We start from the raw sequence: 15,117 nt of genomic DNA, 5'->3' as shown, positions 1-15,117 counted from the left end.
TGTGTGTGAGTGCATGAGGAGAAAGTGCCCCGTGTGTCTGAGTGTGTGTGTGTGTGTGTGTGTGTCTGAGTGTGTGTGAGTGTCGGAGTGGGACGGTTGTGATACCTCCCGCTGGAGTCAGAAGGCGAAGATGAGAAGGGGCGAGAATACACACATCAACAGGATAAACTGTGTGTGTGTGTGTGTGTGTGTGTGTGTTGGGGGTGCTCGCTTTCCGGGCCTCTTACCCTCCGAACCCCTCGACCCAGGCGGGACACGAGGGGCGGGGGGAATTACCACGGCGGCCCCTGGGGGTCCGAGAAGACTTTGGCAAATGAAACAAAAAAAAACTTTAATTAAAATGTCAAATTAGCATCTAAGGAACATTTAGAACTTTAAAAAAATGTAAAAACAAAAGATTGACGGCAGCGGGACGCGGCTCCCAGAGGTCACCGACCCCGAAGCAACGCCGTCAAACAACTCTAATTCACTTTATTTTCCATTTTAAGTTGTCAAAAAAAAGCTGCTTTTTGCCTATATTCTGGAGCGAAGCGCTTTTTATTTTATTTTTTTTCCAGAAAAGTGCCGAATTGGTGATTTTTTTTTTTTTTTTTTTTTTTTTAAATTGACCTGAAAGTACTGGTTTTATATTTAAAATAAAATAAAAATAGAAGTTTGAGAAACCCCGGGGAGGGAGTAGGAAAAAAAAAAAAAAAATGAAAAATGTAATTAAACAAAATGCAAATAAAATTGAATAAAATGACATTGAATTGAGTAAAATGAATGAAGTGGAATTGAAAGAGTTACTTAGAAGGGAGAGGAAAAAAAAAAAGGACTTTTTGCGTTTTAACCGGCGGTAACTTTTTAGGCGCGGAAGCGACGACGGACACCGGACACCTGTTAGGAGCGAAGAGGAGGAAGAAAAGGTGAAAAAGAGGAGGTAAAGAAGAAAAGGTGGAGAGGAGGAGGTGGAGAGGAGAGGAGAGGAGAGGAGAGGGCGCCCCCCGGTGCACGGCAGCCCGGCGGAGGTTTCCGTGCGGCCCCGGGACGTCCCGGGCGTCCCGGCGGAGGGACTACTTTCTCCGGCGGAGGAGGCGCGGATTGACCCCCCGATTCTAACGTCTCCATCGCGGAGGGAAACACGGAACCGAACCCCTAACACACACACACACACACACACACACACACACACACACACGCACTTCCGGTTTCTTTCCCCACTCCGGTGGTGCTTTTATTTTTATTTTTTATTTTTTTTTAACGCAGGGTTTGGTTACCAACTGTCGGAACGCACAGGCACACGCGCACACGCACACACAACCCCACCACCTTCTTGTAGATGGATGCGTTTCCGCGCACGGCCGGTCCGCACACACACACACACACACTAGTTGAGGTACTGAAAAAAAACATGTAAACCGGGCGAGAAGAGACGACTCACACACACACACAGACGTGTACGCGCACGCACAGGCTCGTTGAGATAGAGAAAAGAAACACGCAAACCGGCCGACATGAGGAGATACACACACACGTGCACGCGCACGCACACACTAGTTGATGTACAGAAAAAAAAAAAAACATGCAAACCGGGCGACATGAGGAGACACACACACACACACATGCATGCGCACACACACACTAGTTGAGGTAGAAAAAAAAACATGCAGACTGGGCGACATGAGGAGACACACACACACACACACGGGCGCGCAACACGCACGCACACTCCGAACATCTTTAACAGGTGTTCATTTATTTACTCTCACACACACACACACACACACACTGCCCCACCACCACCTTAGGAACGCGTTCGGAAGGCAGAACGCCCGATGCGTGTGAACCACACGCACACACACAGAGACGTGCACGCACGGCAGGGGGGGGTTTAACGCACACAAAAAAAAAACAAGACAAAAACACCATTATAGCGCCCGTCCGCTTCCCCCCACACACACACACACTCTTTTTTGGCGTGTTCCTGCACATGTACGCGCACTTACTTGGTGTTAGTGGTGTTCCAGTAGATGGACTCCAGGATGAGCGCCCTGCAGAGGTCCAACCTGAAGGCAAGAAATACAACTCCCAGGTAGTATCTCCACATCGAGTCCCCCATGGCTGGAGAGGCTGATCCTCCGGCCGCCTCCACGCACACTCCTCTTCCTCCACCCTCCTCCGAAAAACACGGGAAAAATGGGGAAAAAAAATGTGCACACACACACACACACACACACACCAAAAAAAAAAAATAATAATAATAAACTGGAGCGCTCCAGAGAGGAGGAGAGTTGCAGTGGTTTGTATCCAGGTGCGCAAAGCTCCGGGGAGGGGGAGGGGGTTGAGGGAGGCTCGCTAGCCGCCGAGGTGCATCCCTCCGCGGGGTGACGGAGGAGGACGAAGAGGGTGGAGGTGGTGGAGGTCCCTCCGCGCGGATGTAGATCCCACCCCCCACTCCGGCGGTTGTTCCACGGTGAGTCGCAATCCACAGCGAAAGGGAAAAAAAATAAAAATAAACGACGACGAATTAAAAAAAATAAATAAAAAAAAACAATAAAAAGTGTGTTTTTTTTTTTTAAATTATCCTCCTTTTTTTTTGTTTTTTTTTTGTGGGGGGGGTTTATTTCCTCCCGAAGCGGTGAGGGTGAGGATGGTCGGACGTTGGAATGAGGCGAGTGGAAGTTCTCATACTCCTCGGTTCCGCGGAGCGACGGAGGGAGAAGAAGAAGAAGAGGAGGTCGGTGGATGGATGGATGATGAAGAGGAAGAGGTTATACTCTTTTAAATGAAAAAAAAAATAATAATAATAAAATAAGAATGGTAATAAAAAATAATCTCCGTCTCCCGGTAGAGTTCTCGCGGAGGGATATGAGGCGAGGAGCCGCGAGCCCTGCGCTCCGGAGACGCGGCTCGACGAAGAGTGAAAAGCGCGAGCTGCGAGCGCGAGCGACGAGGATGAGGCGAGGGGGCGGAGCTTGGAAGTAGAAGCCACGCCCCTAGTCTCCCCCCCCTGCGAGCGCAGGACACGCCCACCGGTCGAGACGATTGGCTGGCGGGACGCGCGCGCGCGGGGACGCTTAAACCGGGGGGGGGGGGAGGGGGGAGCGGGCGCGTGCGTTTGTCAATAGCTGCAGGTGGAGGAGTGACTTCACGCGCTCATGACATCATCATCATTCACCTTAACGACTTTTAGGAATTAAAATGTCACAAGTTAAATACATGTTACATTCCCCTTGTTTTTGTTTTTTTAAAATTTACTCATCTATTTATTTAACTAATTATTTTCTTTTACTTTCGTTTTCGTCCATTTCTCAAGAAAATTAAAAAAAAAAAATAGAATTAAAATGTCACGCGCGGAAGGAAAAGCGGAAGTAGCAGCGGGGGGGGGGGGGAAGGAGAGAGTTCACTTCCGCATTTCTTCTTCTTTTACTTTTTATTTGTTTGTTTTGTTTCAAGAAGGTGAGCGCTAATATCGCACCGATTCTTGCGTGTTCACTGCTCCGAGGATTCCCCCCCCCCCACACACACACACACACACACAGTCAGTCCGTGGGGTTGGGCTTCCACATACACACACACTCACACACACACACTTCTTTCTTCCGTGGGGCAAGAGCGCCCACTAGCGGCGGGAAATGCAATGACCCGCTGTTTAAAAAAAAAAAAAAAAAAAAAACTACGGATCGTTTTTTTTTTTTGTTTGTTTTTTTTTAACAAATAAATTCAATTACAAAAAAATAAAGGCGATCAAAATGATATTTAAAATGTAAAAGTGTTTTTTTCTTTTTTTTTTTTTTTTTAAATTATAATTTCAAAACAAATGATTCCATCATTAGCGCCCAAACGCCGTTATTATCCTTCACTGCGCATTTCAAACATTCACACACACACACACTCACACACACTCTTGACACCTGACAACTGGAAGGGGAGCTCTAAGTGTATTGCCTGTTAATTGAATACACACACACACACACTCAAACACACCTGACGTGTGAAAACGTGACACTTTCTCGGGACTTAATTCGATCACGGCTCTTTGCACAACGTTTTTGGTTTGTTTTGGCGCACACACACACACACACTCGCTCACACACACCCGGAGTCGGGATGTTTATTCACCAATTCGTCGCTTGGTTAGAAGACAATGTGCTGGATGACTGAAGTTGGAGGAATAAAAAAAAAAACAGGAAGTAAATAGTGAAGATTTTGTCACTTCCGGAACAATTAACTTTTACGCAGTGATGCGTTCAGGGACTTAAAAAACACTTTCTAACTTGATCCGTTTCAATCATTTTTATCTCCCAAAAGGACGCTGGATCATCCCAGCCTCCCTCACATTTATTTTAATTTAACACTTTTGTGTTTTTCCATTTGTTTGACGTTTATTCATCCTTATTTATATGATTTTTTGAAACATTTTCCACCCGGTGCTCATCTTTCCTATACTTAGATTGAGACAGCTGGACAGTGTCCGGGGAGGGGTGTCGATTTTTTTTTTTTTCAAATTGTATTTAATTATTTTTAATTATTAATTCAATGTAATTGGGGGTTTGTTTCAGAAAGAAAAGGGGAATAAAGAGGTGTTTATTCGGTCAGTGAGCCGATTCTCCCATGGGGTTTGTGGAGGCAGAGACAGCGTTGGTGGGGGAAGGAGGGGGAGCAGCGGGGAGGCGCGCCGGCTCAAGCCGGGATGCAGCGCTCCCGACCCGGGCTGAGGCCCCCGGCTCGACCCGCTCCATGTCTGGAGGTCCGTCGGGGGGAGGGGATGATAAAAAAAAATAGATATTTTGTGTAAAATCCGACCGCTACTCGTTTCTAAACCGTGCTTTAAAATAAAAATATAAAATTTGTAAAAAAAATATATGTATATCTTATACTATATCTATTATATATCTAAAAATATATTAAATGATGTCATCCTACTTATATATTCGTTCTCACACAAAGTTTATTTGCGTTTATTTTCGGCCATTCTTTACTAATTTTGTGTTCAAAAAATAAACGCTTTTCAAAGTGACTGGACAGGGAATAGAAAAAAAAACACAATTAAGTTTGAAGTAAAGGCTAAATTATTCATGAGAAAATAAAGAAAACATGACTTAAAAGGGAAGGGAATTAAGAATAGATATTATTTGCCGTTGCTGTCACTCTGGGGTCAAACAGAGGTCGTTTGAATTCATCTAAATCCCATCAAAGACTTGTTTTAAGATGCGCGTGGATGAACTGGAGTTAATTTTTGCGGCAAGGATGGAGCGTAGACCAGCATAGACCTTCCTGGGACGTTCAACGGAGACCCTAAATTGTCAGGACCCGTGAATAAAACAACATTTATATGAGAATAGTTGACGTGAGGGTGAACGTTTGTGTGTTTATTTCATTTCAATTCATTTTGACAAGGGGAATATTTGAGAAACCCGTCGGAGGGCCGAACAGACGCTAACAAAAAACACACAGCGCAAAAAATTCATCTGTGCTACCACAACGTCGCTCCCTCACACGCTGTTGCCAATTTTTTTTATCCACTTGCATCATGTTTATTTTTATATTATTATTATTATCACTCTTTTTGTTTTTATCCTTGTTTTTTCTTTCTATTTATCCTTATTATTGTTCATTTTTCTGTCTATTTATTAGTGGATGTCTTTTGCTATCTTTTAATTGTTTCTCGTATTCATAATAATACTCATATTTATTGATATTATCGTTGTTGGTCACGTCTCTATATGTGGCCGTCTGATTGGTCCAGAGTGAAACCCCGCCTCTCGTCCAATCACAGCATGGATAGGCTCCGCCCCCCAACCAGCGGTTTAGATAATGAATGAACAAATGACATTATTTCCATTTTTGCTATTATTTATGTAACTCACATGCTATTAATCAGCATTTTTCTTTTGTCTTGCTATCTTCTCCCTTTTGATTTATATTCCAATTTATTTCCTATCTTTGACATGAATAATATCTTATTTGTCTGGTCGAAGTGAACGCGTCAAGGTGCGGAAAAAAATAAGAGGAAAGAGATGGTATTCCTGCAGAAAGGAAATAAAAACGCTTATTACGGTTTTAGATAAAAAAAAAAAAAAAAAAAAGTCCTCCAAGTGTCATCGGCTCCACCCTCGTGAAAAAACATTTTAGAAAATTAAAAAAAAAAGAAAATCGGATCTTGTGGCCTCGAGTCGGCGAGGACGCAAGATGTTTCCTGCCGGGGTCGTAAATCCGCCGCCGCCGCTCTTTGACCCGGCGACCCCGTGGATCCGCGCTAAAACGCTGGGCTTGTTTTATTATTTTACTGTCCGAAGTTGACGGTTAACAAGAGCCGCCTCATCCTAACACACACACACACACACACACACGTTTAATTCCTGAAGGTCAAATAAAGGTCAAAAGACATCAACGTTTCAATGGATTTATTCAGTCCCTTGACAATCGAGGGGGGAAAACGCGACAATTCGAGGGGGGGGAGGGGGGACGAAAAAAAAAAAAAAAAAACGGACAACGTAGATCCATAATACCCACCTGAGGTCAGCTTGTCACAAACACAAACACACACACACACACAAAAAACACACACACTCGCTCATACGCGCACCTGCTGACCTCAAACCTGATCTTACCTGAACTTGTCCACCTCCTACGAATCGAGAGAAAAAAAAAAAAAAAAAAAAGCGAGCCTACGACACAAGTCGGGGATGCGCGGCGTGCGTGCGTGCGTGCGTGCGTGTGTGTGTGTGTGTGTGTGTGTGTGTGTGTCCAACCCCCCCCTCCACCCTGAAACAGTCTGCTAAAACAACCTTCAAGTATTCGCGCCTCGTTTACGTCCAGTTTCCAAACCCCCGTTTTCGAGTGTGTGTGTGTGTGTCGGAAGGTCGTGACATCACAACCGGGGTGACGACATTACATCATACAGGAAGTTGACCCCTCCCTCCCCTTTTTTAGCGTGGGGGAAAAAAAAAAAATCACGGGGCGGCTCGGGTGTCGCGTGTTTTAACACCGGAAAGCGGTTGTGTGTGTGTGCTTTCTTACACTGTTGCCATGGCATTTTTTACATGAATGTGTGTGTGTGAGGGGGGACTCCCGAACCGCGCGTGAGTTTTGCAGCGCACGCACACACACATTAAAACAAACAAAAAAAAAAAACCAGTCTCTAGATTGGAGGGTGTGGAGGAAGGGGAAGGAGACGCTCCACGTTACACCAGAGTTAAGACTTCGGGAGGGAGAAGAAGAAGGACGAAGGGGCACGTTAGAGCGTTCTACATCAGAAGTTCATGTTCCCTAAAAAGTAGAAATAAAACCCCGGGACAGAAAAGCGCGGAGGGGGAGTCGAGTCCTGGTGGAAGGTGGAGGTGAAGGATCCGCGGAGAGCTGCCTCCTCTTGAACGGGACGAAAAGGGAGGTTTTTTTTTTTTTTTCCCTCCGATGGCCTTCAATCAGCGCTTCCAAAACGAAGCGAGCGGCCCACAGGAGGAGGAGGAGGAGGCGGTGTGAAGACGTAAGGGATGTGTGTGTGTGTGGGGAGGGAGGAGGTGTGTGTGCGGGAGGGAGGGAGGGAGGGAGGGCGACACTGCGGAGTCTCTCATTCGGTGGCCTTCAGCGAGAAGGAGAGCTTGGGCCTGGATTTGCCCTTGCCGAGGATGATTTTCTGCTCCTCCTTCTGCTGCCTCTGACGGTCCTGCTCCAGCTTCATGCGCTCCTCGTGGATCTTTCTCTGCTCCTCCACGATACGCAACTGGTCCTCGGCCTGCGGGGGGGAAAAGAGAGAGAGGGTGTCGGGACGATAAAAAAAAAATAAATCAAAATGAAAGAAAGGAAACGCCGGGAGTTTCGTCCTGTTTTTTTTTTTTTTTTTTTTTTTTTTTTGTGTGTTCGTGTTTATGCCGTGCGGATGTTCATGCTCCCGTCGCACACACACACACACACATATACATACATGTGCGCGCGCGTCGACAGACGGTTCGGATTCGCTTCCCGATTCTCGTCTCGACTTCGCCCGTTTTTTTTTTTTTTTTTTTCTTTGATCGGAAAACCTCCGAAGCGGACAGACGGCCCGTCGCCGTGGCGACGACGAGACCCGCGGCCGGGCCGAAACCCCCTTACGCGAAGTTAAAAAAAAAAAAAAAAAAGGGGAGAGGAAGGAAAAGAACCGCGGGGTCGTTTCGTCTCGCGGACGCTGATAACCATCAATCCGAAGCCATGTAACAGACGTGGGTTCCTGCCTGGAGTGTGTGTGTGTGTGTGTGTGTGTGTGTGTTGCGGTGAAAGTCCCCGGGGTCTCAATCAGCAGCAGTAGGGGGCGGAGCTTGTGATTAAAAGACGCGCAAGTGACATTAAAAGCCCGTAAACGGTGATGTCTGTTTTCCTTTACGCCGAAAAACGCTTCGATCGTGAGGTTGTGACGTGCGCGCACACGCGTGTGTATGCTAGTGAGTGTGTGTGTGTGTGTGTGTGTGAGCGTGCACGTACCAGCTTGGCCTGGGCCTCGGCGATCTTGCGGTTATTCTCCTCCAGGATTTTTTCCAGCTCCTCCCGCTTCGATTTCTCTTCCTCCTAGACGGGCGACACGGTGCCATGTTAGCGCACGTACAGGCGAGGGCCACGATGCACGCACACACACACACACACACACACACACACACACACACACACCAGCATGACCACATTCTCTGCAGTCGGCCCCGAATTGATTTTATAGATACAAAGTAGCGTGGCACCCAACAAAGATAACTGCGAGGGGGCGTGTCGGGGGAGGGGGGGGGTTCAAATAAAACAAAAATATTAAAAAATAAAAAAAATCCCTGTTTTCCCCCTTACTGCTTGAGATTTTTTTTTTTTTTTAAATAAATATATAGAAAAAAAAAAAAAAGTAAATAAAAGCTAAGCCTTTCCTGTGCAGGAATTTGAAACGGGAAGTTAAAAAAAATAAAAAATAAAAAATAAAAAGCGGGGCCTCATTCATCACACAGGTAAATAAAGACAGGACGGTCTCGGTGGAAAAAAAAAAACACTTTTTTTTTTTTTTTTTTTTTTTTTAAAAACACAATATTAGCAGAGAGAGGTAGAAAGAGGGAGTGGGTTTTTGGCTCACCGCTGCACGCATACCTACGCATTTTTCCCCCCGTGCCTGCGAACCTACACAACGGCTGAGAGCGCCCGGCATTAAAACAGTTACTGTGTCGTCCGGAACCGCGGCGCCTCCCTGCGGAGACAGAGAAGCGCTCCTGGGGGGGGGGTGGAGGTGTGTGTCGGAGGAAGGTGTGTGTCGGTGGAGGGAAGGGGAGGCTAGGCTGGGGTAAGGTAGCCGCGACCCCCCCCCCCCCACCCCTCCACCCCCCGACCTCACCGCCAGCTTTTTTTTCCTACTTTCTTTGCGGCGGCGGCGGCGGCTACGGAAGTGTGTGTGTGTGTGTGTGTGTGTGTGTCTGGAAGTCGGTGGAAGTGGTGGAGGAGGAAGAGGTGGAGGTGGAGAAGCTCACCACGGTTACACTTACAGTACTGGACACGAGTCGCGGCTGAGCTGAAAGGCTGCCGGCCAGCTCGGGGGTCAAGAGCTAGGTGTTAGGAGGGCGGCGAGTCGTGTTTCCAGTGAAATAATAAATATAAAATCGTAAAGTAAATTAAAAAAAAAAACAAAAAAAAAAACACAAATGTATTGACATGAACTTTGCAGCAGCCCTATAGGAGAAGCATGACGTCATGAACACACACACACACACATACGTACACGGTAATGATAAAAAAACAGTACATTTTGGAAGGGAAAATTAAAGAAGTGTCTCACACACACACACACACACACACGCGCGCGCACACACACATGCGCATGACAGGTCGGGGTTGGAGCGCGAGGCCCTCGGCGGGACGGGAAACAGGAAGTGGAAGGTCCGCCGCTACGTATCCGAGAGCAGACGCCTTCTAATGGGAGGTTTGGGAGGAAGAGGAGGAGGAGTTGAGGAGAAACCTGCGCAGAATGGAAACCTGTTTTTTTTTTTTTTTTTTCTTTTATTATTCCCGGGTGATAATAATAAAGAAAAAAAAAAAAATAAACGAGCGGCGGAAATGGGAAGGCTAGGCTAATGCTAACGACGCTGCGAGGGTCAGCGGGCTTTCGCCGCGCCACTCACTCACAGAACGCCGTCGCTGTTGTGTCAACAAAACCCTCCGTCGGGACGCCTCGGGGTGGGAGGGCGCCGGGAGGAATTTAATGGGAAATATAAAAAGTTCCCCCCTTTTTGTGCGCCGCGGCGTCTTGTTAAGCCCCTTGGCAAACGATGGCGGTTTAATAAAAGGGAGGGGAGGGGGGTGGAGAAAAAAAAATTCAAAAAAAAATATGAAATAAAGGGACGCCGACGGATAAACACTGAACATGAAACAGAAGCGTCGTGTTGGAACGAGAACTCTTTATTACAGACAGCCAAAAATTACAATTTTTTTTTTTTTTTTTCAAAAAAAAAAAAAAAAAGATAAAACGAGGTTCAAATCAAGACTGGAAGGTGGGAAATAAATGAATAAAAAAAAAAAAAATGATTTAAAAAAAAAAAAAAAAAAAAGAAGCCGCGGCAAAACTCTCACCGGCGAGTTTCTCCATCGGAATAAAAAAAAAAGCTTCTTATAATTTTTAAATATTTCTCCGAGGCGCTATGTGGCTTCTAAATGTGCAGCCTGGTTAGCCGCAACATGCACGCTAACACCTTCATAATAGAGCGCGATCTTAACCCTTGTGTTGTCTTGCGGGTCAAAAGTGACCCACTACCATCTTTAGCTGTAGAAAAAACACCTTAACCTATTTTTTTTCCAGCTTGAAATTTTATGACTTTTCCTAAAGAGACCCTATAATTAGAAAAAGCGATACTTCTTTTTTGTTTATGTTTCCATGTGGGCTGTAACACCACTAGGGTACAAAGATTGTCTTACGGGTCATTTTTGACCCGTAAGACAAAGGGAGTAAACACAATTTTAAGATCGCACGAGGGTTAATTAGGGGCTTTTTTTTTTTTTTTTTTTCCGGTTTTACCCCGGCGGATACCGAGCTCCACTTAGCGCGCCGCTCTTTGTTAGCGCGCCGCTCTTTGTTAGCGCGCCGGACACTCGCGGTGAAAGTTGTACCGCGGCCGGGTCGCATTCTGAGAGGTTATAAAAACAAATTAAAAAAAAAAAAAAAAAAAAAAAAGAGGAGGAGGATGGAGGGAAGGGGAGGGAAGGGGGGGGGTCCCTGGACCGCCACCGTGCCCCGTGGAAAGGCGTCAGGTGACCGGAAGAAGGGGGGGGAACGGAGGGGGGTTGCGTTCCGAACGACCGAGCGTTACCTCTCGGGCTTTCTGCGCCGCCAGCTCGGCCTGCCGCTGCCTCTCCAGCTCCTCCAGCAGCTGCCGCTCCATGATGCGCTTGGCCTCCTCCACGCGCCGCAGAACCTCGCGTTCGATCTCGTCCTTGCGCTTCTCCAGCTCCTCCTCCACGCGCTTGGCCACCAGCTCCTCCACCCGCCGCGCCGTCTCCTCCTCGATCAGCTTCTCCTCGATCTCCTGCTGGCGGCTGGAGGACGGGGGAGAACCAGAGGGACTAGTTAGAAGGAAAAAAAAAAAAAAAAAACACACACACACACACACACACACACACAAAAAAACAAAAGAGGGTAGATACATTTATTAGGATGAAAATGTTCTCCGGAGGAAACAAGATGACATTTGGATGATTGAAAAAATGCAAACATCTGTATCGCCGCGTGTGATTTGGGTTAAAAATAAGCGCACTGGAGGTTGTTTGGGACGTTTTTACGAATGTAGGTCAGCCTCGCATCATTTACACGCGTTTGCTTCGTCTAAAAACTCGCACCTTGGCGGTAACCGTTCCGAAAACCCCGTAATCCATATTATTGGCGTGGCGGGATTAATGCGTGGGGGGAGGAGACATCCTGTTCACCTGGAGAAGATGCTAATTTCCTCATATCTGCGCTCGGGAAGCCATTAACGACACGAGGTGTGTGTTTGCAGGTTGCGACTGTACACACACACACACACACACACTCTCACACGCTTCTCTCCCGGGTTCGATTTCATTCTTTCGTCCTCGGGGAAGGGGGGAAACCGGAGACGCCGGCCGACCCGGCCTCGGTTCCTCTCCAATTTACGGCGTCTTAGTCTCTATATTTACATTTCTATACCAGGTTAAGTGGTCCTGCAGCTATTATTCAGTTTAAAAAAAAAAAAAAAAAAGCCACTTAGGAGCCCAGGTGTGGGACAGTGGCTCGGCTCTCAGGTGTCTATGAGCCTCTGGCTACTCCACACACACACACACACACACACACATGCTGACAAACAGCAGAACTCACAAAACAATTTGCTTTTCCGTGATTCCCACGAGCGGTTTTATCTGAGACATGGAGCTTACGATGCGAAAATAAATATTAAAAGACCCGGCAATGTCTCCCAACTCGTGAAATTCCCACGTCAACGTCAATTAAATAAAAGACGGATTATGCGCCGGCTGGAAGCTTTTTTTTTTTTTCCTCTGGAAGAAAAAAAAATAAAGGGATTATGAACCTGACGTTAACTGGGGTTATCCAGACTTTCTTGGGGTAGTTTGTGTCTGAGAGAGACGGTTCTGACGGTTTTGACAACCCAAACATCTGCGTCAATGCAGACTGGCTGATGTGACGTAAAGAAAAGATGAATTAAGTATTTAATAAATACACAATGGTGTAAAGACACGGGATCCCTGCAGCTTGACCTTAAACAAGCTTTTATTGCAATTTGAGCTCAAATCCAATGCCATATGGCTTAGGAGTAATCTAATGCTGCTGTTCTATGAATATATCCCTGTAAATCTTGCACATTTTTACATTTAAGGTGCATATAAAGTTGTCATTGTCCTGCAATGACGTGATGTGCAGCTGTTAATTCTGTAGACACTTCCAGAGTATTTTAATGACACTGTCATAAAATCCCAATGGCATCCTTATGAGACATGGACATAATAATAATAGTAATAATAATAATGACAACCTGTGGGTGATCTGCTATTTTTTTCTTCATGAATTTAAGCTAATGATATAAAGAGAGGTTACAATGGCACACGATGCTGCAGCGATATTGACGTTTGGTTAACAACAATGATGGCTTTCCATTACAACGCTATTGACCCCGACCACGCAGATGTTACCGGGATCGTCGCTAATGTCAAAATCACGTTTATTACCGCTGAAAACAAATAAAATAACCGCGTAACGGTGCAGTTTGTCCGGGCTGAAGGAGAAACAACCTCCCGGTGTAGCAGACGAGGCCTTGCAGACGTTAGCATGCCGCTAGCGCTAGCGTGCAACTAGCGCTAGCATACAACTAGCGCTAGCATGAGGCTAAAAGCTAATGTAAACCAAGTTAGCACGTTAGCATAGCACGTCGGTGCAGGTAGAATACTCTTACATCTTTCGTTGCCTCTCCATCTCTGCCTTCCTCTCCTCCTCCTCCTTCCTCTGCTTCTCGTCAAGGGCATTTCTCTTGCTCAACGTCCGCCCGAAGATATCGATGCGCTCCGGCGGCGACGCCGCTCTGTCCCTGCGGGAGGAGGCTGTGGTGGACCGCGAACGGGAGCGGGACTCTCTGCGCCGGTTCCTCTTAGACTCCCTGGACTTGGACCGCTTCTTGGACCGCTCCCTATCCCGGGACCGCGACCGAGACCGGCTTCGTTTCTTGCTGTGTTTGCTGCTTTTGGAGTGTTTGGACCGGGACGAGCTACGGCTCCGCGAGCGGCCCATGTTTGAGCACCTCCGCTAGTCGAGCGCTAACACCGCCGCACTGCCGTGACCTACGGCGGAAAAAGCAGGCGATGTTAGAAAACTGTTTCCACGCGTTACTCTTTAAACGTCTTTATTCTCAATAAGTAACCGTGTGGAACTGCCCCAAATCCCAGGAAATTGTGGAAAAAGACACGCGAAAGAGGTTGTTATTTTATCCCACTAACTTGCTTGAAAGAAAGATGGCGGCTTGTCGAGTTTCGGTTTTCCCAGCATGCATTGCGGCACTCGGCAATTTCCGGAAACACTCGGGCCGGCGCTAAGCTCTCCTTCACTTTTACTTCTGCTTTGCAGGGAAAAATACAAAAACTAGTCTCTGAAATAATTGATTTGGAAGAAAAGTATGACCAAAAGTTTGCATTTTAAGTTTAATTTCTTCTCTTCTTTTTATATTTTCCTTCCCGGTGCGCTCTACTACATGTAATCATATTCATGTACTTGTAAATACACGTGTATATACCAGTGGTGGGCCGTCAGGGCCTGCAAGGCCTTCTCCGCTGGCCTAAAAAAATATCTGAATCACATACGTTAATTAAAATTTGTCCATGAATACTTATTAAATAATTCCAAACGGTCTGTTCACTTCCTTTCATAGCTTTTCTCCTGGTTGTGCTGTTTCCAGACATGCATTTTCATATTAACCAATCACATTTCAGCCATAATCTGTTGCAAGGCAGGGTCAAAGTCAAAGGAGTCTGTCTGGGAGGGGGGGGCGCTGCATAATCGGTTCTGCAAGCACTTTACGCAAAAAATAAGTGTTGGTGACGCTGTTGCTTCAACCAGTCAGATTTTGAGTTGGCGACATCAGAGCCTTCTAGCAGGCTTCAGCAACGTCAGGTATTCACACCCTCTGATTGCGTAGTTAAGAGTAGACAAGTGAATTAGCAAGGAGAAGCGTACAAGCGAGCTGCGAACAGAAATACAGTTGTGTTTGTTTAATATTGTTTTTTTTCCAACCCACAATGGCTGCAGGGGGAGAAGAAATGGATTTAGTTACTAATATATTGTTAAAGCGATCTTCTTTTTGAAGAAAAGCTGGACATAATAAAGAAAGGTTGAGCAACTCCTAAGCTACCGAACCTGTCACAACCAGGAAAAAGGATTTGTTTATTTCCCAATAAGGACTTGTTTTACATTTGTTTTACAAAGGGTGCGCTCTCTGTATACTGCATTTCTGCATCATAAGATGTTTTTTCATAGCCGTAAACTAATTATTGTGGGGTGGATTGATTCGGAGCATTACTGAAGGCCTAGGTATACGTTGGAAATATTTTTGCATACCTTTAACTTTATTATTATTTACTTCTTCTGATCTTTACTGTTCTATTTATATATTCTTTTTTATAGGTCACTAT

General features: G+C 46.1%; 2 protein-coding genes across 3 annotated transcripts in view; both read right to left on the bottom strand.

Annotated features, from left to right (window-relative positions):
* Nucleotides 1-2,543, bottom strand: part of efnb2a (ephrin-B2a) — a 34,501-nt gene extending 31,958 nt beyond the window's left edge. Inside the window, exon 1 of the mRNA XM_086147740.1 lies at nt 1,986-2,543. Within this exon, the coding sequence (XP_086003866.1) occupies nt 1,986-2,098 (113 nt within the window). The 5' untranslated portion in view covers nt 2,099-2,543. The remainder of the gene's footprint in view (nt 1-1,985) is intronic.
* Nucleotides 2,544-6,371: 3,828 nt separating this feature from the next.
* arglu1a (arginine and glutamate rich 1a) lies at nt 6,372-13,974 on the bottom strand. Of its 2 annotated transcripts, none has more exons than XM_086147738.1 (4): nt 13,392-13,974; nt 11,280-11,532; nt 8,440-8,523; nt 6,372-7,717 (listed from the first exon to the last, which is right to left on the bottom strand). In XM_086147738.1, the coding sequence occupies exons 1-4, from the start codon at nt 13,721-13,723 to the stop codon at nt 7,553-7,555; spliced, it is 834 nt and encodes a 277-aa protein (XP_086003864.1). In that variant the 5' UTR covers nt 13,724-13,974; the 3' UTR covers nt 6,372-7,552. The 2 variants fall into 2 exon arrangements, with proteins under 2 accessions (XP_086003864.1, XP_086003865.1); XM_086147739.1 differs by having other exon boundaries at nt 11,280-11,505; nt 13,392-13,967.
* Between the last annotated feature and the right edge of the window lie 1,143 nt (nt 13,975-15,117).

Source organism: Fistularia commersonii, chromosome 6, assembly GCF_037954325.1.
Source record: "Fistularia commersonii isolate RoL2024-O1a breed Wild chromosome 6, RoL_Fcom_v1.0, whole genome shotgun sequence".
NCBI classification, from domain to species: Eukaryota; Metazoa; Chordata; class Actinopteri; order Syngnathiformes; family Fistulariidae; genus Fistularia; species Fistularia commersonii.
This window is presented reverse-complemented; position numbering and strand designations above follow the sequence as displayed.

Coding starts and splice junctions, on each gene's coding strand:
- arglu1a (XM_086147738.1), bottom strand. CDS start 13,723: ATGGGCCGCTCGCGGAGCCGTAGCTCGTCCCGGTCCAAACACTCCAAA. Junction 11,533..13,391: donor ATGGAGAGGCAACGAAAGAT/GTAAGAGTATTC, acceptor CCTTCTAACTAG/TCCCTCTGGTTCTCCCCCGT. Junction 7,718..8,439: donor CCGAGGCCCAGGCCAAGCTG/GTACGTGCACGC, acceptor TCCCCCCCGCAG/GCCGAGGACCAGTTGCGTAT.